We start from the raw sequence: 24,664 nt of genomic DNA, 5'->3' as shown, positions 1-24,664 counted from the left end.
TCAAATTTGTGTAGGAAAGGCTCCTGACCTGCCACGTTTGATCACAACATTATCAGCTCTGTAGATCATTTCGGGTAAGAATCAGTGGTTACACTACCGTCTGAAGTGTGTTCTTTCATTTTCTCACGACGTAGATGTGTTGGGTTTTAGTGTGTTTCTCCATGCATCACCCATTGACTTCAATAGAACTGGCACTGCAGTCTGGCCCCAAAGCGAGATTCGGTGACGTAATGACCCTTCTTTCTTTTTCAGGTTCCTTGCTCCAAACCAGGAAAAAAGTGAAAAAATAAGAACAAAGTTTTAGAGAATTAGAAATGTTTATTACTTACTGACTTCAACATTTTTTAGACACCATACCTTATGGAAGTATACAGTTACAAAAACGGACGTTTCATAGCATCAAAAGAAAATAAATTTATACAAAAATAAATGGCTCGCAAAGGGTTTGTAAAATGACAACGATGTTCTTCATAAAAATACAAATGCCTGACAAAAATCAAAAGTGTGTCTAGATGATTTTATAACGTACACTTAAGCGGATTAATACAAACATTACCACACGTGGAATCAGCAGATGATCGTTTTCATTGGTAGAGAATCAAATGAAAAGATGAGTATAGCTTATATAGTTACAGAAAAAGTGTTTTCCAGTTTTTTTGAGGAGCATGCATGATAAAAAATATAAACATAGTCTGGATGTTTTTAGTTATTTGCATAGCTTAAGCACATTTTTGAATGACCAGTGATTAACAAAACAAGCCACTATGAGTCTTTAGTATGTACAAAGAACAGATACAGTCATCACAGATGCTAAGATATCTGCAGAATCAAAGAGACAGACATTGTGAATTTGTTCAGGAACAGGATTCATTGGAAGTGTATATAGAACAATGTCACACATATCTCATTGGCCAGTTTGTCCCCTTTTTGGTCTGACTGCGTCTGTGATAATTAGTATCAAAATCTTAAGTTTAAACAAAAAAAATACACAAAGTCCCGGCAGAGTTTAGATACAAACACTGATGAAGAAGATGAGAAAAGCACAAAGATAACGCCGTGCCAGGGGTTAAGAAAGACTGCATATTTGCTCGACACAATCCCAGCAATCTGTCTCACCCATTACTACGCTCTCTACAATACTGCTGCACCTCTTATCTCCGGAGATAAAACAAAGAAAATTTGCCAATCTGGAGAACAAACAGCCACAGAAACTGAGCACAGTGTTATCACAGGTGGCTGAGGGTCAGGTGACTTTCAAACAACCTCTCTCCTACCCCGCCCTCCGTCACAATTGACTGAACACTGCAAACAATGAGCTGGATCTTTAAAAAAAATATGGTAGTGTTAGCTGTGGAGGTGTCTACAGCTGAGCTCCTGCACCCATTTTCTTATACGTAACTGATCAGAGTGAAAGAGGGAAAACGCAAGATCATTATTAACACACAGAATGTTCCCTATAAATGTGTGTGTGGGTGTGTGTCCAGGTACTTTGGTCTCAGGATGTCACAGAGTCCTTGTAGTGTTTTGGAGTGTATCTTGGCCTGCGTCTCTCAGTGTCTGCTGTTTAGACCACAGAGCTGAGCGTCAGGACTCAGTGGATTCATGAGTGGTTCTTGTCGTAGTCCTTCACCATGCCTTTGATGTGGAACAGTTTGTGTCTCAGCCTGCGACACTGTTTCTTCTTCGACTGGTAGTCTGACGTCTGCAGAGCAGAGAGAGCACAGAGAGCACAGAGGAGGCATTTAATATGACAAATAACACTCAAGGTCAAGAGTGGAATCAGTTTTTTAATAATACTAGACAGTGAAGATGTTCACTGACGTTTATGCTTTAAAAATAGTAATACAGGGTTAGAGAGAGAACACAGACATTTTATGTCCAGAGGAATAAGATGGAAACTAAATGAGGTGACATTTTGTAGAAAGACATCTGTAATACTTAACTGAAAATAACTGCAATATGTTTTAAGTTTTTATGGGGTGTAGTTTATAAAAGGTCTCCTCACCCGCTTCAGATCCTTCAGCTGGTTATATTCCTCTGCTACAGCCTGTGGAAACATGAGGAAAAAACAACTCAGTTGTTCAGTTGAACTGAATGTTGAAACAATGTCTTTTCCTGTTTTTTGTCTGTTTGAGACCTTGTCTTTGAGTGCCTATGTGTGTATTTGATGAAAACTTGCAGCATCCCAAGACAGAAGAGGGCACATTTTTTCTGTCAGCACAGTAACACAACAACAGGAGATCTAACTGTGCAAATGCTAAAGGTTATTGGTGCATGTTCAACTCATCTTTTACTGATTTCTATAGTTCCTTCTGTGCACTATATCCACATAATGTCCTTTAAAGAATAACTCCACCAATTTTAGACATTAAAGTTGCTTACAGGTCTTATCAAGTATGACTGCATGTGAAAATAGTTGTATAAAGTGGCATTGTGGGTAATGTCAGCACCATTTTTGAAAAGGAAGAAGAGTTGGGGATTAAAAAAGGTGATATCTCTTTTTCTGCTGTATCGATTTTGATTGTTTGTTTTTAAACTGTCCCAGCAATGTCAGGGCCTGTGTCCACATAGCGTTTTTTATTGAGCACCAGCGTCTTTTTTGTGAGTGCTCCGCCTTTGTTATGCGACTGCTCCAAGCGCTTCGAGTTGAAAATCTCTCAACTTTTCAGAAAGGCACTAGTGACATCATAGTCGCATTATTCTTTTTCCTGGGCGATAATATTCACTGTATTTTTGTCATGGATCATGGTATGCACCCACATCCTCCTTGCTCTGATGTCCAGATGGCAAATAAAAAACAAACAGATAGTAAACCACAAAGGGGCAGTGTCGATCATGCAGCTGCAGTTGTCAAGATATTGTTGTCATAGAGACAAGAAGCAAGTGCAGCGTTTTTTCTCTCAGCTTCATGTCAGTGCTCCTGAGCGCAGAGCCAGCGCTTTTCTGCCCAAAAAAACGATATGTGGACATGGCCTCATCTGCCGGATTTATGTTTCTATTGCTCAACAATTAATATCTCTTTTGTCTTTTAATTAATGCAGAGTTCTTGCTTGGAAGCCCCAGAACACTTAAGGGTGTTTGGTGTTCAAGAAAACATAGCAAAAGATGTATGTGGGGAACTAAAGGAGGCAACATACCAGGCATCTAGGAGTTGGATATGAGTGTGGAAAAATTTTTACACCTTCATCATACTGAAGCTGTACACTAAAAACTGCAAATCTCAATTTTTGGTAGCTCTAACGGAGAAGCTCAGGAAAATAATCTTTCTGTGGCAAGATCAGCATTTATTGGGAAATTCTGCAAAATTATAATTTGTGATTTATGTAACGGGAACCCTCCAGTGTTCATACCCTACACAAGATTTTTTTTTCTCCTTTATTCCTATAGATTATTTATTAATCTCCATCCACTGAAGGGGATAATCTTCCCTATTGCATTCCTGATTTGTAATTTAGGCTCATCTTTGTTCCATTACCAGCATGTTTGATTCATTAATGGTGACTTCTGTCTAAATCTGACCTGGTATTTGGCAGAAGTTTCATCCAGTGTGTCCAGCTGCCGGCTGAGTTTGTTCAACTGATCATTGATGTCGTCCATCTCAGCACACAGGCGCTTGTACTCTCTGAGGTCGGCGTCAAACTCTCTCTTATATTCCTGACGCTCAGCATCAGATCTTATCTCTGGGTACGAACTGGAGAAGGAGAAGGAGGAGTTAAAGGGTCAGAAAAAGAGATAAACCTGTATCTAGAAAGATTTAAAAACACTTTAAATGTCCTGCACTAGAATATCACAATTTACAACAGTCACTAAGGTTATCAGGTTTACTACTGAACCACCGGAACACAGTGCAGAGGTCAAGGATGTGTACTTTTGCCGTTGGTTTCAATAACAGGTTTCAAATATCTCCTTCAGGTTATTCGTTGAAGTCTGGGCAGATCGAACGACAGCCAAATAAAACTACTTTCTCATAAACTACATTGACCCCCATGTTTTGTACCTTTGACCCAATTCTCTCATTATGCCTGAGTACAACCCATGTGAAGTGGCATGCCTCAGAGGATTAACTACTCCTGGGCAGAGTGAAGCAGACTGCAGCCTTTTCCACACTTCACTGTTTAAGCATCTTTTTATTTATTATTTTATGCTTGCATGTTTCTATCTAAATGATATTCTAGAATAATTTTCCTGTAAATCACTCTCATGTGAGCTTGATTTCTGAGCTTACAATTGTTCATTCAAATCCAGAAATTGAGGTCTGGTCCTGGGGGAGGGAGTATTTTACTGCAATCTACAATCTGTACTATTAGACCGTGACTTTTCCATCCTTAATCCAGACTGTGTATGAGCTGCACAGAGACACAACACCACGGTCATGGAGGTTTAATTCTCACCTCTCCCACTCCTCTCCGTCAAGTTCATTGCCTGTTTCTCCTCCTGTGGTGTACTCTGTCTCGTACTGAGACTCATCAAAGTCGGGTTTGCGTCTGCGTCTCTTGCCCCTGTTGGCGGAGGGTTTGCGGCCAGTCTCCTCTGACGGGCTGGAGCTGGTTCCTCCACCATGTGAGAGGACTTCTGATGGTCTGCTGGTAGTCCTCTCTGAATACCTGCAGGACAAAAACATGAAAACATTCGTGATGACAAATGATGCCAAAATACATATTTGTTTTTTTGTCCTCCACACTTCCCTTGCCTCACTACTTCTTCTAGTTTTTATGAGAGATGTGCTGAATGACTAACTTCTCTGACATTTAAACAAAGTTTTAACGAGAACACTGAGAAAACAGTCAAAATTGAGCACAATTTAATCTATAAGGTTAAACACTGTCTGAAAAATAATGCACATATTATATCTTAGATGCAACAGTTAACCGTCATTGCTAACATAAGTAATAGATGCCGTTTATAAAGCAACATTTGACAAAAAATACATGACACGTCAGTGCCAATATGTAATTTAAATGTATAATGTACATCAATGACACAAGATTCACCAACCAGTATTTCTAGTGTCGATAGCACATCCCTATTACTACAGATTTTCACAGCGCGTAAAAATTACTATAGTGAAGTTCTAAAAGACTATAATAATAATAATAATAATAATAATAATAATGATTAACTATTTAGATGGCATTTTCAATTGTGTATGTTTGGACTGACGTTGAGGTGATCTAATTTGGTCAGAGGTATTTTCTCCCATTCTGAATATATACGCATTCTTATCTATTTTTATTTTTATTAATCTAGCAAATAACATATGATGATAAAATTCACTTTACCTTGAGGACGTAGCTTTCTAGTAAAATATATACCCTTCTAGTACAAAATGACTAGCACACACCCTGGTAACCCATGGTAACCCTGTGTTTAATGTTACAAAGCTATGAACTGTTAGTAATGCCTTTAGGCAAAGTGTGCACACTTACAGAAAGTAGCCAGAAAGGGCTCAAAATATCTGCAAGACATCCCTCATACCCTTAATGATTTGACAGTGGGACAGCCCTAAACCCTCGCTGGCTTACTGGGAACACGTGTCAAAGTCTGTGAGTCTGTGAGTGTGGAGATTGGGATTGGGCCTAACATACTGAAAGGCAAACCCCAGGGCAAAAACAAGTTTCCATTCATTCTCTGCTGCTCATAAATCTACAGCTTTGAGGGAACTGTAAATTGCACAGTAAATCAAATTACTGAAACTCTGAGTGGAAATTATGTCCTTAACTATATCAAACAAATTAAGCAAAAAGAAAATTACACAAAGAACATCATGACCAAAATAAGAACAAAAACTAAAAAAACAAATATGTACTGATATGACTCAGACTGGTAAACAAGGTCAAGGTAAACACCTTGAACCACTAATGATTATTGTTGCTCACGCTCTAAGGTTTGACTGTGTGCCATGTGGAGGCCCGTCAGTGACCAGGAGGCAGGTACAGCTCTTTAATAACGGGAGGGAGAAATCATGCTCAATTTTGTAGATTTGTGGGGATTTGTAGAGGCATCCAAATCCAGCCTGTGCAGATAGTACAAGTTCTTACAAAACAGGCTGCGTTATTAACAGCAGAGTACACTTCGGGTCTTCAGGCTAACATTCTTCTGCTTATGAAAAACGCCAGCTATGTTTACTTTGTGAGAGCGGAAATCGTCAAAATAATGTTCTGTACTTTGAACCAAATCAAAATCCTTGCAAATGTAAAATTTGATTGTTTTGTTCTAGTGTCTGTGAACATCAAGAAGGAACTTCACATTAATCAGGTCAGTCGGGGCATATTTTTGACACAAGCTTACCATGTTTTTCAAAGGTACCGAGATGTTAAGAAACTGTGAAAAAACACACAGTCTTGAGGGCATTACTGCAAACAAAAACAAGGTGCTTGAGAAATCATTTCTAGCTTTGAATAAAAGCGAATATACTTTTTCAAAAACATCCTACGTTTTCCCTTCCTTAGAGATTTCAATGAACATGAGAAAAAAAAACAAGGGAAAGTTAATCCAACGAGGGCTCAAAGGTCACTCCCAGAGCTCTTTCTGTGGGTAGGGCAATATGTTTTCATGGGCTTTAAAACTGAGCAGTGATTAGATATTGCTTGTGTGAGTCACATGCTCAGAGGTTCCTTGTTTGTGTGGAATCTTTGCTTTACAGTGCCCCGACTCAAACATTGTAATCACTTTTTTCATAGAAGTATATTGTTTAAAGGGGCAGTATGTAGTTTTGGGGAAGAAATTCAAACTCTTGAATACATGTGCAGAGATACTGTACATGTATTCACATATGCAAAAGAGGGTCGCACTCAGGAATATGTTTTTTGATGAATTTACTTAATCATCTGTCTGGCAAATACACAAAACATTTTGGGCCATTGTTTTCATCAGTCTGATGAAGGCTGGATATGTTTGCGACCCTTTTTTTCTTTATATGGATACATGTATTTAGGATAACGCACTGGCTGGTCAGAGAGCAATGGTAACTTCACAAACGGGCTAGTAATCCCTCTCATACTGAAACACCGCCTATATTGTCCTTGGAAATACATCACATTACAGAAGATAAAAATGCCCTAGCATCCGAAACATTTAATCAGCCAAAAGATGCTTCATCTGATTTGAACATAAAATTCTAGACTCTGAGCTAAAAAGGGGGGCTGAGAAAACAGGGTCACCCACTCTTTGTTGTCGTAGTCGTACTCATTATAGGAGCTGCTGTCCACTTTAGCTGGAGGGTAGGAGATGACACTGTTGGCCGAGGCGTTGAGCAGCCCAGCCCCCTTCTCTGACACCAGCAGGGTTGGGGCGTCCTGAACACTGCGGCTTTCCTCCACATTGTTCACCTACAGCAGGCAGGAAAAAACAGAAGGAACAGACTCAGCAAACACAAACAAACAAGTCAAGCACTCACAAAGACCATGCCACGCTACAGGCTCAGTTCCTGACTCTTTTCCTTAACTTGTCTCTTTACACCAGAGACAAAACGTGTGGTAATTAATGCCTCAAGTTTGCAAGTCAGGCATTGGACAGCACAGTTGAACTCTTCAGTGAAATGAGGGTTATCTGCTTGAAAAGGTCACGAGAACAAAAACAAAGAATGACTATAGGCTAATTGGAAAAATAAATCAAACATTAACCATAAATAAACCAAACTGTTGTTGTCTCTGAGTCTGAAAAAACCTTGTAACCTTAAACGATTAGTCATAAAGATAAATTATATACACAGAAATCATCCAGCTTTGCTTTCACTTCATTCTATTGTCTCATGTCTGCATGAACACCTTGAAGGGATGTGCCTCTCCATTCTTTCTCCAAACAAAAGGAAACAGTGTGTGTCATGTAAATATCTTTAATCTGTATTTTCCAAGTCTTTCCTGTGAGGTCAGACAGCCTGCAGGGGAGGGAATTCCTCACAATGAAGGCCTCAGGGGTGGTAACAGCTTCTTCCACTTCCACTGGGTTCAGTGCATTCATCAATCATTAGATGCCTTTTACACAACCCCTGCACAAACCACTGGAGTCTAAACTTCAAATGGGTCTTTCTGTTCCTCTGTTACCTGGATTTCTTACTGGCTTAATGTTAGCAAGCACCCTTAAGTTGTTTTTTCAAATGTAGCAACTCAAAGAGGATATGAGACCACTAAAAACAACAAAAAGGAGACTAAAACTAGATAATACACTGTAAAAGTATGTAAAGAGGCTTTCATTTTGGCTCAAAATCCAGGCACAATATCTGCCTTTGCACAAGAAATAGGACTGAAAATGATTGTAGGGATGATCTGGAAAATTATCAAAACTACTAGACATCTACTGCACCTGCACAACAAGGCAGAAATATTTACTGTACTTGTCTGGTGAGAATTCACAGTCTCCTAACTATGTACAACCCTTAGAAAACATCCACCCTCCTGCTTTCTCGGTTGGTACATTACTGAGCAATCTCCTAGATTCCTTGCAATGAAGGAGCAGCGTTGAACATCAGCCTGGCCCCCAAAAAACAATAATCATGGTGGGTGGAGTGCCGGGGAGAGGTGCCCTTCATGCAGCTGCAGCAGATTCCCATTTGAAGACTGCACTTCATGTAAGAATCCAAACAATGCCCCCTCAGAGTGCAGCACAGTGGCTTCTGGGCTGTGAGCAGAGTATGTAAGCACAGGAAAGAGGTTTGGGGTTGAGGACCTGGTGAAGAAAAGCGAAAAAGGCAAATATGGAGAAAGACAAAGGGAGGCAGGGAGATGGTGGATGTTGATGAGGAGGAAGGAGCAGAGGGGGAGCAGACAAGCATGAAAGAGTACAAAAGCCAAAGTGAGGGAGAGGTTCATGTGCTACAAAAGGAGAGGGAGAAGTACAAACCAAGGAGTGCTGCATGAAAGGAAAAATGTGGTATTATGTAATTTAAAGATTTATGTAAGTTGTAAAATGTCTACTTGAAAACCAAAAACCACTCTTAACTGTGCATGTGTGAAACTAGTGAAAAGGCTTTTCATTGATCAGTGATGTATGTTTAAAAGAGAAAACAATGAATGTTGCAATTTTAGTCAACTGCCAAACGTGGACTGCACCATCTGTAAAGAGAACTGTAGCTGCCAAATGAAGTCAGCTGTAGTTTCAGTGAGCAGGCTGACTAGTTAAGTTTGCCTATCAGCTTTTTCAGAATTTATTTTTGTGTATTTTTACCAGCAGCTACAGTGACAGCTGGTATTGTTTTCACCTTGTGAGTCTGTGTGTGTCATCATGGTAAATATGGTCTTGGAGACAGCTATCGTAGTGGGAATCACCACAGAAGTGGTTTTTAGTACTTTGTCAGGTTTATCTCCGTCTGTCTGCGGACAGTTTTTTTTGTCAGCACAATCATGTCAAAACCGTAAAACATCCAGTCACAAAATTTTACAGGTGTGTAATTGGGATGAAAATGAAGGCCGGCACACACACACACACACACACACACACACACACACTTTACGCCCCTGGCCCACATTTGTGGGCCTGGATACACCTATTGTAGCGGGAACTACCACAGAAGCTATATTTAACACTTTGCCATTTAGAAATAATTTTATTTAATACAATATACATTACCAATAGAGTGCCACAGGAATGAGGGTTTTTGGGTTAGATGCCTAGGATAAGATCTATGGTAAACACAGCTTAAGAGATTTGCACATTTTGTTCTACAACATAAAATCAGTAAATACCCCACATGTAAATTTTAATGCATTGACGTGTCTTTAAAAATGCATTTGCTAGCAAGTGGATAAATGAGACGAAAGAAGTTGTCGAAGGATACTAAATGTCATTGTCAACTACTTACTACTTCATCTTGACAGGTGGACTTTAATTGCAAAGTATCCTAACTCTAACTTTCCAACTTGCACATTGATCTATTTATGGCAAAGTGTGTAAAGTATAGTGTTGTAAGAAGCTCAGTGGTGGTGACGTTAAAGTCATGCGACATCAATGTAATTTGTTTATAGCCTAACATTAACTTTTTACTTGCATCTGTGAAGATTATCTTGCTGAAGGAAACTTGTGTTTGCCACAGAGCTTATTTTCTGCAATAATCCAACATCCAATAAAAAAATCCCACAGGCTTTTTGTCGAGGGAATCGCGGCAATGCTAACTTCAGGGTTAGCCTACAAAAGTATGTCATTGTTGCAGCACTCTATACACACCTGAATTTACTTCACAACTTTTCCCAAAATTGTTCAGCCTCCAGCTACACTATTCCTCCTTCATCAGATGTCAGTAACACAAAACATTTTAAAGTAGCAACTATAAACCCAACAGTCAGACCTGGGACACCACTTTGGAAGCAACATTTTGTTTCCTGATACAATATTATTCTAACTTGTTTAATGTCAGTATTAGCTATCATGCAATGTTATACTATTCCTTTAAACCACATTCACGATCTATTGTCTTTGGATGTACTAATCCACCTCTATGCAACCTGCCCAGGATGCTTTCATCCCACATCTGTGCAGCATGTCAGTGTTTCGAGCGTACAGACAGCCCTGCAGAAACCAACTCTGATGACCTCATGCAGCAGACACAATGCACGGCCCCCCCGCCAGAGCTGAATGAGGCCAGTGTGTGAGGTCATCAGAGTATGCCAGGCCTCCCTGAGCTCAGCAACAGCAATGGGTCCAATCTCAAACCAACCACAGCCTTAGACTGTCACTGGCCTTGTGTTTAAAGGAGCCAAACAAGCACTATGACTCATTTAGTGGCACAGATACAATATGCAGGTATCATAGCAACGAAGGAAATAAAAAACTGCAGTGTGTGGAACATGAAGACATAAGAGGAAAATAGGGACACGAGGGCAAATTCTACCACACTAATAGCCCATTTATTGAGGCTGTTAACAGAGATAAATATGTAACATAAGTATACAGTAATGGCACACTTTGGTTGACCTGCTTTTGTAGAGAAAAAAATCCTTAGGGAGCAAAGTTAAGTATGTTCCACAACCTACATACAGTCCATGTTAAAATCTTTGTGACTGACTAGTTAGAATGAATAATAATATGATTGCAAATCCTCTCAGAATTCTTTGCTTTTGGTCACAATCCCCCAAAAATCTCCCACTCATTTTTTACATATTTACATACAAAACATAAAGCATTGTGAAGTTTCTAATTGCAGCAGCAGTGTACACTTCATTACTGTACCTCCAATAAGACTGATGACATCACTGAGCATGGCATTAGACACTAGTACTAGTCATAAGATTCACTCTGGGCTTGTCTCATTTACCCTGCTCTGCCCGTACACCTCCGTGTGCATGATGCCATGTTCGAGGCAATGACAAGCACTCTCATAAACAAACAGCTCTATATTATCCAATATAACACCATATCTGTATATGGCTTCTTTTACTTCTCCTTCAGTCAGCTCAAGAGATAAAATGAGACTCACAGTACTTTCTTCATCCTACACAGACAAATCTGATAAATTGTAGGGGTGCAGAAAATAATCGATTCAAAGATGCATCGAGCTGCTTAATGGGACGATTCTGAATTGATGCAGTAACGTCACATAATCGATTTTTAAATTCAAAATTAAACATGGGCGATTGTTGTTGCGTTTCCCGTTTCTGCTGGACAATAAAGTTGTAAAGTTCAAGTTGCATTGTGGGTGAAGGACGGACACGCGCGCGAGCATAGTAAACCCAACATCTAACATGGCGGAGGAAAGCAGTAGCGGTAGCCGATGCATGATAAAAACATGCGATTCATGGACTTCTGTGGCGACCGAGTCCTATCTAATGGTAAAGGCACATTACCTTAATGACGACTGGGACATTGTGTCACATGTGCTGCAAACCAGAGCCGTTTTTGAAAGCCACACTGGTTTTCATCTGGCTGAGCTTCTGTCTGATGTGGTGAAGGAGTGGCAGCTAACAGAGAAAGCTGTTGTGCTAGTGACGGACAATGCATCAAATATGATTGTGGCTGCGCAAGTTGGAAATTTCCCCCATGTGAGGTGCTTTGCCCACACTCTGAACTTGGCATCCCAAGCTTGGCCTATAATTATATTTTTCTTTACAACTTAATGTAACAAGACATTTGACATTTGTTTACATCTGAATTTTAAAGCAGCTTTCTAAGTAAGAGTTCATATTTATCTGACTGTTTGTGTTAATTGATGAAAAAGCCATGTGTGGTAATATAGAAAATTGAGGATGTAATGCATCGAGATGCATCAAGATGCATCGTATAATCGAATCGAATCGCATCGTAGACTGGTGAATCGTAATCGAATGGAATCGTGGGGGCAGTGAAGATGCACACCTCTAATAAATTGACAGAGCTAAGCCAGTATTTAAGTCCTTCAAAGGTCCAGCGTGTGGGATTTAAATGGAAGAAATGCAATATCATATTCATAAAAAAAATTTGTCATTAGTGTAGAATCACCAGACATCCATCATTGTTGTATTTTGTTACCCAAGAATGGATCAGGGATACCCGACCCGGACCTTCCAGACAAAAATTTAGAAATGACGTTCAGGTTCTGGACAGGCTGGGTCATGTCACAGATATAAAATGGGCCATGCGTACATTAGAAATGAACAATGCCTTTACACAGTAATCTACATGTCTGTGGGGACACGCCACTTAATTGTGCTCTCTGGTGGGGAGCCTTTTAAATTACTAAATGTTACGATCAGGGATTAGTAGTCGATGGCTGGCATCGTTCATCAGCCCAACCTTAACTAGTAATATTTGGCTTTCTTGCATGTTTTGTTTTCTTGCAAGGATTAGATATTTATTTTTATATTTCTTTAACTTGTAATTGGCATGTATGTACTGTCTGCCACGTGTGTGCACGTTTTGATCCGTGTTCTTGACACTCCCTTGCACAATATTAGAACAAACATTGGCTGTGGACATTATGTATTGAGGAGGATGCTGACTACAGTTTGTACTGTAGAAGACAGAAAGGAAATAGTCTACAGATCCATGTTTCATTTAGCTTTGGAATATAAAAATAGTGTCTACAGATATGGTGTTTCCAATCTAGTTTACAGCATGTCAAATTACTCTATTAGTGCTGTTTATGACAATTACATTTTCAAACCTGAGCTTTAGATTTAATTTATTATCATTCACTGCATAAAACAGGCATCATCTGAAAAGTGGCAGGTCAAGTCAATAATCAAACCATATTTCAGGTAACGGTCCCATATGACCAGCATGCTGTTGACTTTTAAAAACCTGAAGGCAGGCTCTCTAGAAACCACCTGCCTGCTTACTATCTCCTCAGGTGGTTAATGATTACCCAGAGTGAAACCAGGTAGTAGACCATGAGCAAACAACCACTGGCTTCTATCAGCCCTGACCCTGAACAAAGTGACTCAGTCAGAGGAAACGCTGTCACGCTAGTGTGACTGTTTCCCTCTTGAATCCTATAAAATGATAAAGATCTATATACGACGCTCTTCATGGACTTTCAACTCATAAAAGCAGCAATGAAAACATATGAGACTAAAAACTGGTGAAAAACAACGTCATATTGTCAAAAATACCATAACAACTGACAACAGCAACCTCAGGAATGTGCAAGTCTCAGTCTGGCTATTTACTGCATCTGAATCATCACACTCACCTAACCTATCTTTACAACTGATGACTACCTTTGTAGGATGACTACCTCACTGATGACCTACCCATTACCTACTTTGCATTGTAAAAACAGGTGGAAACTAATTGCCACACATCAGTTTTTCTAACCGAACATTCTATGCAGAAAAAATAACACCGTAGTTGCTAAATGGTAAATGGACTTGCATCTCTATAGGGCTTTTCCAGTCTACTGACAGCTCAAAGCGCTTTACAATACTTGCCACATTCACCCATTCACACACACATTCATACACTGATGGCAGAGGCTGCCATGCAAGGTGCCAACTGCTCATCAGGAGCAATTTGGGGTTCAGTATCTTGTTCAAGGACACTTCGACATGTAGCTGGGGGGAGCCGGGATTCGAACCTTCCGATTACTAGACGACCCGCTCTACCTCCTGAGCTACAGCCACCCCAACAAGTTGATCATTTCATCATCAAATCTGTTGGTGAACCGTGTGTTCCATCAACTTTCCGTAGGCTGGATTTAAACTCTCTGTGACCCTGTTTATTTGACTGCAAGCTGTGCATGCACAAACTCAGGGTCAATTCAGGTCGGAATATGATTTCTCTTCATAAATCCTGTGTAAACATGGTCTTATTAAACTATGACTATCATCCTGTTGTCTCTCACCCATTCCTCTACATCTCTGCCCTCTGAGGCCTTCCCGCCAACAAGGGGCTCTTCCCAGTAGATGTTTGGCTTCCCGTAACGCCAGATCTTCCCTCTTGTTTTCTGGGCAAAGAAAGCGGCAACACAGAAGGCGATGACAACCAGGAATCCACACACCATGGCGACTCCCTAAAAAGGCAAGAAGATGATAATACATTTTGAAAACGTGTCAAGAAGATAAGCTGTAAGATAAAGCTGGCATGTCCTGGTACAAGAAGTACAAAAACAAACATGTGGCATCATTAGGAGATAAACATATCACACATTGTGGCTCCATGTACCTTAAAAATGCAACAAATGCTTCATGATAACTGATACCATTACAAAACAGTACAGGACGGTTAATATGAGAGGCTATAATGTGCTTTGAGTCCTGATTTATCTTACTTTTCACATTTCATTAGCTTTACACAACTGTTAAATGGTGGTGTATGATACACAAGTAAACCCAAACTATTTCAATGACATTTAATTTATTCTATGAAGACAAAACTTATCATCAATTTCTGCAATGATCATTTCATCATCATTTAATAGCAAAAAATGCCAAACATTAACTGCTTACAATCTCTAAAATATAAGGATAATAAGGATTTACTGTCTTTCTTTGTTTTATATTACTGTACACTGAATATATTTTGGTTTTGGGCTGTTGTGCCGACAAAATAAACAAAAGTAACTTAAAGACATCACCTAAAGCTTAAGATCTATGAAATTTTAATGGGGATTCTCAATATTATTTGACTTTTAATGACTGACGAGTTAAAGAGTTAATTTTTTAAAAAGTACATATATTGAACAAAGTGCAGCTAGGGCAGCAACTAATGAATATTTCCATTGTTATTATTTCCATAATCTAAAAACTAGTTGTTTTGTTGTTAAAATGTCAGAAATGGTGAAAAATGTTGATCAGTGTTTCCCAAAGCCCAAGTTGGCATCCTCCTATACTAATTAATCTATTGTCAAAATAGTTCGATCTAGTACTGATGTATCGTTGCAGCTCTTAAATTTTTATTTTAAATTACATCACATCTGAAATTTAGGGATCTTATAGTGCACTAAAAACCTTCCATACAATAACAATTAAAGTTACAATTCCAGCACAAATAATTTAAAATAATGTAATAAATATCCACAAATACATCTACTTGAAATTATCCTGAAGGGTCTACGTGACTCAACCCTTTAACCTTTTGGTATCTACAAATTATCTACAGGAAAAGCTACAAACCTCCTGTGGGTCCACAAAGCAGTAATGGTAAAGATACTGGTTGTAAATGGGGAAGCCTCCCACTCCTCCCATCTGTGAGTAGCTGGTCTGGTAGAGGTTCTGACACATCATAAGCATTGGATTGTACATCATACTGGAGGAGCTCTGGGCCATTGGGTTCACCCCGACAATGTAGACAATGGTTATGATGCCCTGAAAAAAAAACACGAAGTTGACAGTTATATTGATATTTACAATTAGAAAATCTCTCAATAAAAAAAGACTTGAAGTAGTACTTCTTACTATTCATTTCAAATATGACAGCTGCATTCAGCAGCAATCATAATCCCAGTACAATTTGCTGAACAGCCTGTAAAGGGTACAGCACAGTACAGGACTCATTTTGGACAAACATTAGATGATTCTCCAGTGTTTTCTTGTCTTTCTGTAATAATACTTTGTTTGCGATTAATCAGCTGGGGCCTTTTTATACCATGCTTGGTATGGTAAATAGTCTTCCTGTTTCTGCCCTTTGAATAAAATAAAAGGTCACATCAATGTAGGTTTAAGAAAATTATGTCTCCAAATCTCTACACTCCACTATATCCACAAATTTTCAGGAATTATTTAAAGCAGCAGAAAAGAAAGCCTTTAGATGTAATATTAAAAACCAAAGAGTCGAGGATTTAATTAAGAGAAAGAAAAAAAAAGAGCCAACTCATAACAAAATCATGTTAACTGAAGACTCTCTGCCCTTATTGAACCTCTAGACACTCTAGAGGCTCTAGCAGGTTGGAAGAAAAGTAACAGACTGGATCCCAGAAAGACTAGTGTCTTTTAATGTTCGATCTATAGTACTATTATATACTAAGTAGTATAAAAATCTTGGTGTCATCTTGGACAACCACCCAGAGGAGCACTTGAGATCTGAACAGCATTCAAATGTCCAGCTCCAGATCTTAATTTTTGGTATTTAGGAATTTTCAAAAACATGCACATTTAAATACCGCTCATAACAGAGCGAGGCGTTTACAACATTTTTCACTGTTGGTTGGGATGTGGGATGGGAACCTCAAAATTGTATTTATGCTTCAGCAGGAAAATGCTCCTTTAAAATGCTTCTAATGTAGAGTACAGACCAAATTTCTCACATATCATTTTAGAACAACTGCAATATTGAATCAAGGCATGAGGATCTAAATGGAGGTAAACAATCTCTACATGTGCTATGTGTAGATTGAAAATTATTTCCAGTTTAAGCTTCATTGTCCCTTACAGCAATGATTTCAGTGTATTGTCCTCCATCTTGGTTTCTTTTAGCTGAATGATGATAAAAGACTTGACCTGTTTCAGACTTATGAAAGGAGACAAAATATCTTGTCCTCAATGTGATTTTTGTGTAGCAGTTTATATTTTTTGTCCAGTATATGATTTTTGGTATATTTTAAAGTACAGATTTCTTTTTAACATTTTATAATGAGCTGCAAAACATATCAGAAATAAAGTCCTTATCCTGGAGAATAAAACACAAAGTGTTGAGTATTACTGGGTTAGGAAAAATAGTAAAGCAAAACTATGTTATCTATAGCTGTAGTCAAGAGTCAAGAGATCATACACCGGACACATTTGGAAGAAATGAGCCTTCAGTCTTAATTTAATTATAGTTATCTGCATTTTATTATTATAACACTGTCATTTTTACAATATGTTGGTCTCTTGTTCCTCAACAGAGAAATCTTATGCTTCTATTAAATGAATCACCAGAATCAAAATCTCCCTCAAAAGCATTTCCAAAGGATTTGGTGACAAAGTCAAATATAAAAAAATTTTACCAAATACCTCAATATTTTAGGGATGACTATTGGTACTTTCCAAAAAGATTAACACAATGAGATTTTGATAAATAATCATCAGTATTGTGGATAAAATGACCAAAAGGTTAAGGACAAGTATTAGAGTAAGCAGAACAGAATGGGTCTTACCTGCAGGACAGCCATCATGACGCTGCTAATCAGGAGGGCCAGAAAGAACTTCCTACAACGGACCGTGTTGGATTTTGAGAACCCTGCGATGAAGAACGCCAGGGCCCCAATGAAGTTAATGGCTGCCATGGCAATCATGGCAGTTTTGGCTGAGTAAGGTGAGATGTAGGAGCCATAGCTGCTGCCGTAGCCTCCATAGCCTCCATAACCACCATAGCCGCCACCACCATAGCCACCACCATATCCCGAACCGTAGCTGCCATATCCACTGCCGTAGCCCATTCCCATTCCCATTCCATACTGCATCTCCCACATGAGAGTGGAGGCCACGCAGGCGAATATCGCCACACACAACACGATCACCGTACCCATCATGGCCTTGATGATCCCCGGAGGTGACAGCCATTTGTAGAAGTGCTGCGGTTTTTCCTCAATGTAGTAAGATCCTGGCGGAGGTGGGTATTGGTTGTAATCGCTCTGGGGGGCATGGAAGCTCCCTGCAGGGCCAAAGCCGTTGTTGGACGGCGAGGTGAAAGGAGGACTGTAGACAGGTGGACTCTCGTAGCGCTGCTTGTCAAACATCGTTCAAAAATGTCCTGAACTGTAAACAAAAACAACGAATCAAAATGATTTTTTGTATAGTTGAGGGAGCAAAGTTTACTGCCCAAAGCAAAGAAGAGTTGTCCGTCTCTTGTTTTTCAGCAGCACTGATATGAGTAACGCTACGTGCAGATATGGGAAAGTTAGGCGTGCCTGTCTTTGGTAATGAGGCTTAGTAACAGAACCGTGTAAATGTTTTACCATTTCTAAGGGAGTGTGATTTATGAGGGCACACGTTAGGCTTGTTTGTGCAATTTTCTTTTTCCGTCAGGCTGTTATGTTTCACATTTATCGCTTATCACATAAAAATATCAGGTATACTTTCCAACAATAACAGAAAATACAAATATTAGAGGAATGACCTTAGCTTTGAGGTCTTTGAACCAGCAAAGTCAGAGTCAGAGTGGAGATGTCGGTACCAGGACGAGGAGCACAGCCTAACAACAATACTCTCCTTTCTGCCTCTTCACAGGCTGTAGGAGTCTCTCTCCAGCCTCCACAATGTCCAGCGAGACTTTGAACATTTCACATCCCGTCCTCCAGCTAAAATTTTTGTTTTCTTTCTGCTTCAAATCTTACAGGGGGACATCCAAGGTCACATTATATACCACTTAACAATGTCCATTCTTCTACAGGGAGTGGGCAGCCTACGAGTTTGAGTGAGAAAGCATGTAAACAGCAGGGCTAAGTTACTGTAGGGAACAAAAATATGAGAAATTATTTCCACAACTATTTCCTTATTTGCCAAGTCAAATCTCAGCCTGATATGAACACAATGCTGAGAACAATGGGCTTGTAACAGACTACTGATCTGTGTGGACTGTAATGTTTGATGTATGTTTTTAAATGCATGTTTTCACATGTATTTATATTTACTGAACTCTGTCTCCCAGTGGCACCACAGTAGGGGTGCAACTAACGATTATTTTCATGATTAATTAATCTTTCAATTATTTCCAAGTAAAGTCTATAAAATGTCCAAAAAATGGCAAAAGCAACGTCTTCAAATTGCTTCTTTTGTCCATACAACAGTCCAAACCCCAGATGACAAAAACAGTTGGCAATCAAATTCTTTTGATCGACTAATCGTTGCAGCTCTACACCACAGTACTGATTTTAACAACAAAAAATGTTGTTCTTGTACACATTTCTCCCGTTCAGTCACCTTGGTTGGATTGTGTGGGATGTAACGTCCATTCAGGACCTTAGAGAACCAGACAGACAGACCCTGGCACTGCCCACAGTCTACAGTCCCTGGTAATAACTCTTCATTCTTTATGGGACTAGCACACACAGCAGAAGAGGTCTCGCCTCAGAGCCTCCATCCTTGACACCTTCCCATTATTCCCTCCCTCATTCCTCTATATCCTTCATTCCTCTCACAATCCCCCCTGTCCCCCAACTCTACTCCCCCCTTCACCCCCTCCCCTCCATAACTTCTTGCCTTTGTTTTGGGAGCAGGAGGAGCAAAAGTCAGGGCTGCTCGTCACAGGAACAGTGTTGCCATGGAGTCGGGGTAAGAGAAAAAAAAGGAAAATTGGGGCACTGTCCAGAGAGGATCAGACAAGGGCTCCTCTGTGCAGTTCCTGAGTGGAGTGAGGCAGGAGAAAGAGACAGAAAGACTGGGGAACAGGTGGATAGGTGGGTTGTGTGCAGCGGTGTCAGGTGTCCTTTATTGTTGAGCAACATGCTGTCTCGTAAGCCAGTGGGTCATAGTTTATGTTCTACTGCAGCGTTTGATTATATTGATAAGTGGCAGGAAATAATCTGAGGCTCAAGTCATTTCCAAGCAATGAAACCACACTAAGAAGGAACTCCAAAGCCTCACAACACTGTTAAATGGTCCCTGTTCATTAAGAATACTACAACATTTTCGGTCCAAACTGGCTCTTTGTCAAGGTCCAGGGAATCAAATGCTTTCAAATCTTCAAAATGTTGTACGTTTCTTGAAGTAATGGAGTTTTTTGTTTTGTTTTTTAAGGGCACATTTAACAGTTTTGTGAATCTTGGGGGCAGGGCAGGAATAACAGGTACAGATTTTAGGACCCTGCCACTGCTGCAGTGATTAAAGGGACAGTTCACCGAAAATCAAAAATACATCTTTTTCCTCTTACCTGTAGCGCTATTCTTCCATTTAGATAGTTTTGGTGTGAGTTGCTGAGTTTTGGACATATATTGGACATATTGGACGTAGAGATGTCTGCCTTCTCTCCAATATATTGGAACTAGATGGCACTTGGCTTGTGGTGCTTTAAGAGCCAAAAAAAAAACTCAACTCAACAGTAATTTCTCTTTCAAAGAACAATGACCTGGTTGCTAAAGTTAATCCACAGACCTTGTTGTGATAAGTTTCATGTATAAACGATTTTCTTTCCACCAAATTACACCCGACAACTGTATTACCGTGCCACAGCAAGCCAGCAACTCACACCAGAACAATCTGGATGGATGAATAGCACTATCATTAAAAATAAAAATATGATTGAAGAATGAACCAACCATAATTTGTCAAACAAAACTCTGATGATTCTCTAGCTTCTCAAAAGGGAGAATTTGCTGCTTTTTTACCTCATAATAAACTGATTTTATTTGACATTTGCATGACAGCAATTCTCAACTGTAGCTGTAGCAGCTGTATGAAAAAAGATGCCATTGAGTTTTGCACACTGGTTGTTAAGGCTCACAAAACCACAATTACTGATTTGTGATATTTGCTCATCAAGTTGATGCATTTAAGTTGTTTAACAGCAACTTCCCTGAAGACAGTTTACTGTTGTGTACTCACTAGAAGTATATGCTGTATCAGCAGCAGCATGGTAGCAATGGTAGGAGTAACAATAGTAGTAGTAGTAGTAGTAATAGTAGTTGTACAGTGTTGTTTGTCACAAATCTCATTTTGAAGCTGGGCAGAAAGTGCAGCACTTGGACCACAGTCACAGGTCAGGTCAGACACCCACCAGCAGCAGCCTGAGCTCCACTACAACACAGAGACTCTATCATCTGCTGCTGATAATGGAATTCCAGTCATACAGTCACATGTCTCACATCTGTCAAAAACAATTAGGCCTCTGCCCAATGTAGGCTGCGACCCACTGGCATACACACAGGAGTCAGCCAAGAATTCTTGCCCAAAAACAGCCCCCTGAAAAATCTCTAGGAAAAAAACAGGTTCATATGCATCAGCTGCAAATGTTTTAGCCACAACTAGGGCTGCACAATTAATCAAACTAATATTGAAATCGCAATATGACCAAGTGCAACATCCAGACTGCAGAGGTGTGCCTCTTTTTGATAAATGTGTGACAAACAGCATTATAATGAAGTACTGTAGTGCTGCAGAGATGGTCTGACCTACAAATCTTGTTCTCTAGATGTAAAAAAAACATGTTTGTTGGGTAAAGACCCAAATAAATGCCAAATCATCAGGATTTTGTTTTTTTTCAGTGAAAAATAAATTTGTGATGCGAAAAACATCATGACCATTATCTAAAACTAATGCACACTAATTCAAAACTTAAACTGATTTAGAGATATGTCAATTTTAACTTGTTAAATGTTTATTTTATGTTTGAATGTTTTTTTTCAGTATTTTATGTGTATTTTCTGGGGCCCAACTGATAATTGACTTTTTGGACTGATGCTGACGCCGATATTGGGGAGTGAAAATGTCTGATATCAGGCAATATACTGACATTTTTTCACAAACACTTGTGACAAAGAAAGAAAGATATGTAACAGAGGCAGGATATTTTATAGGTTAACAATATTGTCTAAAATTACATCAGCGAAGCAGTAAACTTTAGTTGGACTAATTTTAAAATAACAAGCATCTGTTCCTGCATTGTAATCCAGGAAAACCTTTGATAGCAGCAGATAAATCAGACAAAATAAACACCGATACTGATGTGAATATCAGCCGATAATATCGGGCAATCAATATATCAGTCAGGCTCTTGTATTTTCTTACTGATGAGCTGTGTTTTGTGCTTAAATGGTGTTCAGTTACCACATTTGTTATAGGGATCCATGTTGGCTGTTCTTGTTTTTTGGTAAGATAAAGATACATTTTCCGCTCCGCGAGATAATAAGGTTATAGTCTAATTATTTCATAAAGTTGGGATTTATTACTTTACAGCTGTATTGGACTGTATAGTTTTACGTTAGGTGTACCTAATAAACTGGCACCTACAGTAAGAACAATTCATAAGTCATTACCTACACTGTAGTACTCAACACAGATATCCCTTCTAATTAGTATTTTCTTTCTAACCATGTAAATTGAAATTACTGAAGTAGTTACATCTTTGAATTGTACTCATTTATTTAGTCCTGTGTTTACAATGAATTCTGATTTAAACACACCTTTAAAGGTGCACTATGTAGTTTTGGGGAAGAAGAGAAAGATCTTCATTGACTGATTTGTTTATGCCTAAACAAACTAAATAAAGAAACTCTTGGTTTTCCTGGCTGAATAAACTGAATATTTAAACTAAATATTGTTCATATTTGGCAGACCCTGCAACCTTTCCAGCTTCAAACAGCGTTCTGGGACCTTATTGTCCTCTGAGAACAGCTTGTTTATTCAGTTATGGGAAAAGAAAAAAAAAATCTGGATTTGTATTATCATCATTAAAAAATCTGAGTTTTAATTTCTACCCCAAAACTACATAGTGTCCCTTTAATATCAACGATAGAAAAACATCAGCCTGAGCTGGACAGCAGGTTGTTGAACCTGCTGTGATTTTTGGCAGTGAGGTTATTTTATTGTTTGTTGTTGATCACAGTTTGGTTATGTGTAAGTTTCAAGCCACAACAAATCAAAAAGCCAATCAGATATGTACGCTAAGGTTAACGTTGCCGTTATGAATGCAGGTTTGGGTTAGCTTTATTGAATCCCAGCAGACCTCTGGTACAGCTGAAATTGATGATTGATAACAAACCGTAACGTTAGCTTAACTCGGTATTGTTGTTGGCTAGTGAACCTTGAGTGATCGGACAACAAGACGGAGGCTCCCACCTGTCGACGGGACACATTTACCGTTACTCTTCACTCAAATACTTCAGGCAACGAGTAGCAAGTAGTAAATAAGTAGATAAAAACACATTCATTAAACGTTTAGTCTGGCAGAATATCTCTAACTCCATTTTAAAATCACTTTAAACCACCGTCATGTCGTCTTACCTGAAGTTCGTTGAAGGGGAATAAAAACTTAAAGAGCGCAGCAAGTCCCTGTTTCCTGTCAAAACTCCCTTTCTTCTCAAAGTTTGGAGCAGTTGAGAAAAAAATAATGTGTCCGTCGGAAAAATAACCTGTTTCTGAGTTAATATTAAAGTGAACCTCTTTATTTGAAGTCGTGGCTCCGCTTTAAGCTGCCGTCCCGTGTCGAGACAGAGACAACGGGTCCTTCCCGGACAGCAGCCTCTCAACAAGTGCTTTGTCCCGCCTGTCCGCGGTGATGAGGCCCACCGCACCACACCGCACCACAGCCGAGTGTCAACCGCCAGAGGTCGGGCTTTGTGCGGCTTAGAGCAACCATACTGGACAGAGACACTGCCAGAGAGGAACTTTTCAACTACAATGGATCGTTAATAAAATTAAAGTTAAGAAATGATCGTCAGAAGTGAAAGATAAATAATCATCATCGTCACCATAGCCTTCCGCCGGATAATATAGTTCTTAACAGCAGTAGAGTAATATCTAGCTACAAGACAAACACTGAAGAGGATACAATGGGAACTGATTAGTTTTTTTAATCCTCATGCAACTGATAGAAATTGTTTGTTTTTTTTAAATTACTCAGACCACAGTTAGAACAAAAAATGATCGATGTCAAAAACTGCCATAAAGACACAATATTAATATTATTTACATTTACATTAAGGGCATTTAGCAGACGCTTTTGTCCAAAGCGACTTACAATAAGTACATTTGTCACAAGAAAGAAACCACAACATATCACCGTCGATAAAGTAGAAAAGAAAAGATAGAAACAATTTTCAAGCCCTCATCTGAGCAAAGTAGCAGCTATTTATCAAGGATACCATAATTACAAAAGTGCTATGATGTAAGTGCTAAGGGTAAGAACATACAAGTGCATATAAATTATGTTTTTTTTGGGGGGGGGGGGGGGGGGGGGGGGGGGGGGGGGTTGGCAGGGAGTCATGCTATGTGGGGTCGAGGTGAAGTGAGTCTTGAGTCCTTTGCGGAAGATGGCGAGTGACTCTGCTGTCCTGACATTGGTCAGGAGTTCGTTCCACCACTGGGGCGCCAGAACAGAGAAGAGTCGTGACTTCGCTGAGCAGTCTTTGTTTGCTCTTAGCGATGGTGGTACCAGCCGGCCAGCTGATGTAGTAGAGCTAGAGTAGAGAAGTGCTCGCGCTGGGGCGTGTGGTCTGACCAGTGTTTGGAGGTAGATGGGTGCAGTTCTGTTGACAGCCTTGAAGGCCAACACCATGGTCTTGAATCTGATGCGGGCCGCAACAGGAAGCCAGTGGAGGTCACAGAAGAGGGGGGTCACATGGGAGATTGAAAACAAGGCGTGCTGCAGCGTTCTGGATACATTGCAACGGTTTAGTCGCAGAGGC

General features: G+C 39.6%; 1 protein-coding gene across 1 annotated transcript; it reads right to left on the bottom strand.

Moving 5' to 3' along the window:
* Positions 1-298: 298 nt before the first annotated feature.
* Positions 299-23,512, bottom strand: LOC141004427 (occludin). Its single transcript, XM_073475904.1, has 9 exons — positions 23,262-23,512; positions 17,480-18,080; positions 15,519-15,710; positions 14,249-14,416; positions 7,165-7,328; positions 4,392-4,604; positions 3,520-3,691; positions 2,006-2,047; positions 299-1,702 (listed from the first exon to the last, which is right to left on the bottom strand). Exons 2-9 carry the CDS (start codon positions 18,059-18,061, stop codon positions 1,601-1,603), a joined length of 1,635 nt encoding a protein of 544 aa, XP_073332005.1. The 5' UTR covers positions 18,062-18,080; positions 23,262-23,512; the 3' UTR covers positions 299-1,600.
* Between the last annotated feature and the right edge of the window lie 1,152 nt (positions 23,513-24,664).

The sequence above is a fragment of the Pagrus major genome, chromosome 11, assembly GCF_040436345.1.
Source record: "Pagrus major chromosome 11, Pma_NU_1.0".
Classification (NCBI taxonomy): Eukaryota; Metazoa; Chordata; class Actinopteri; order Spariformes; family Sparidae; genus Pagrus; species Pagrus major.
This window is presented reverse-complemented; position numbering and strand designations above follow the sequence as displayed.

What these genes read in the sequence shown, in the direction of transcription:
- LOC141004427 (XM_073475904.1), bottom strand. Translation starts at nt 18,061, where the DNA reads ATGTTTGACAAGCAGCGCTACGAGAGTCCACCTGTCTACAGTCCTCCT. An exon ending in TCATGATGGCTGTCCTGCAG is followed by an intron (nt 15,711 to 17,479) that starts GTAAGACCCATT and finishes TTTTTTTTTCAG; the next exon opens with GGCATCATAACCATTGTCTA. An exon ending in GCAGAGATGTAGAGGAATGG is followed by an intron (nt 7,329 to 14,248) that starts GTGAGAGACAAC and finishes TGCCTGCTGTAG; the next exon opens with GTGAACAATGTGGAGGAAAG.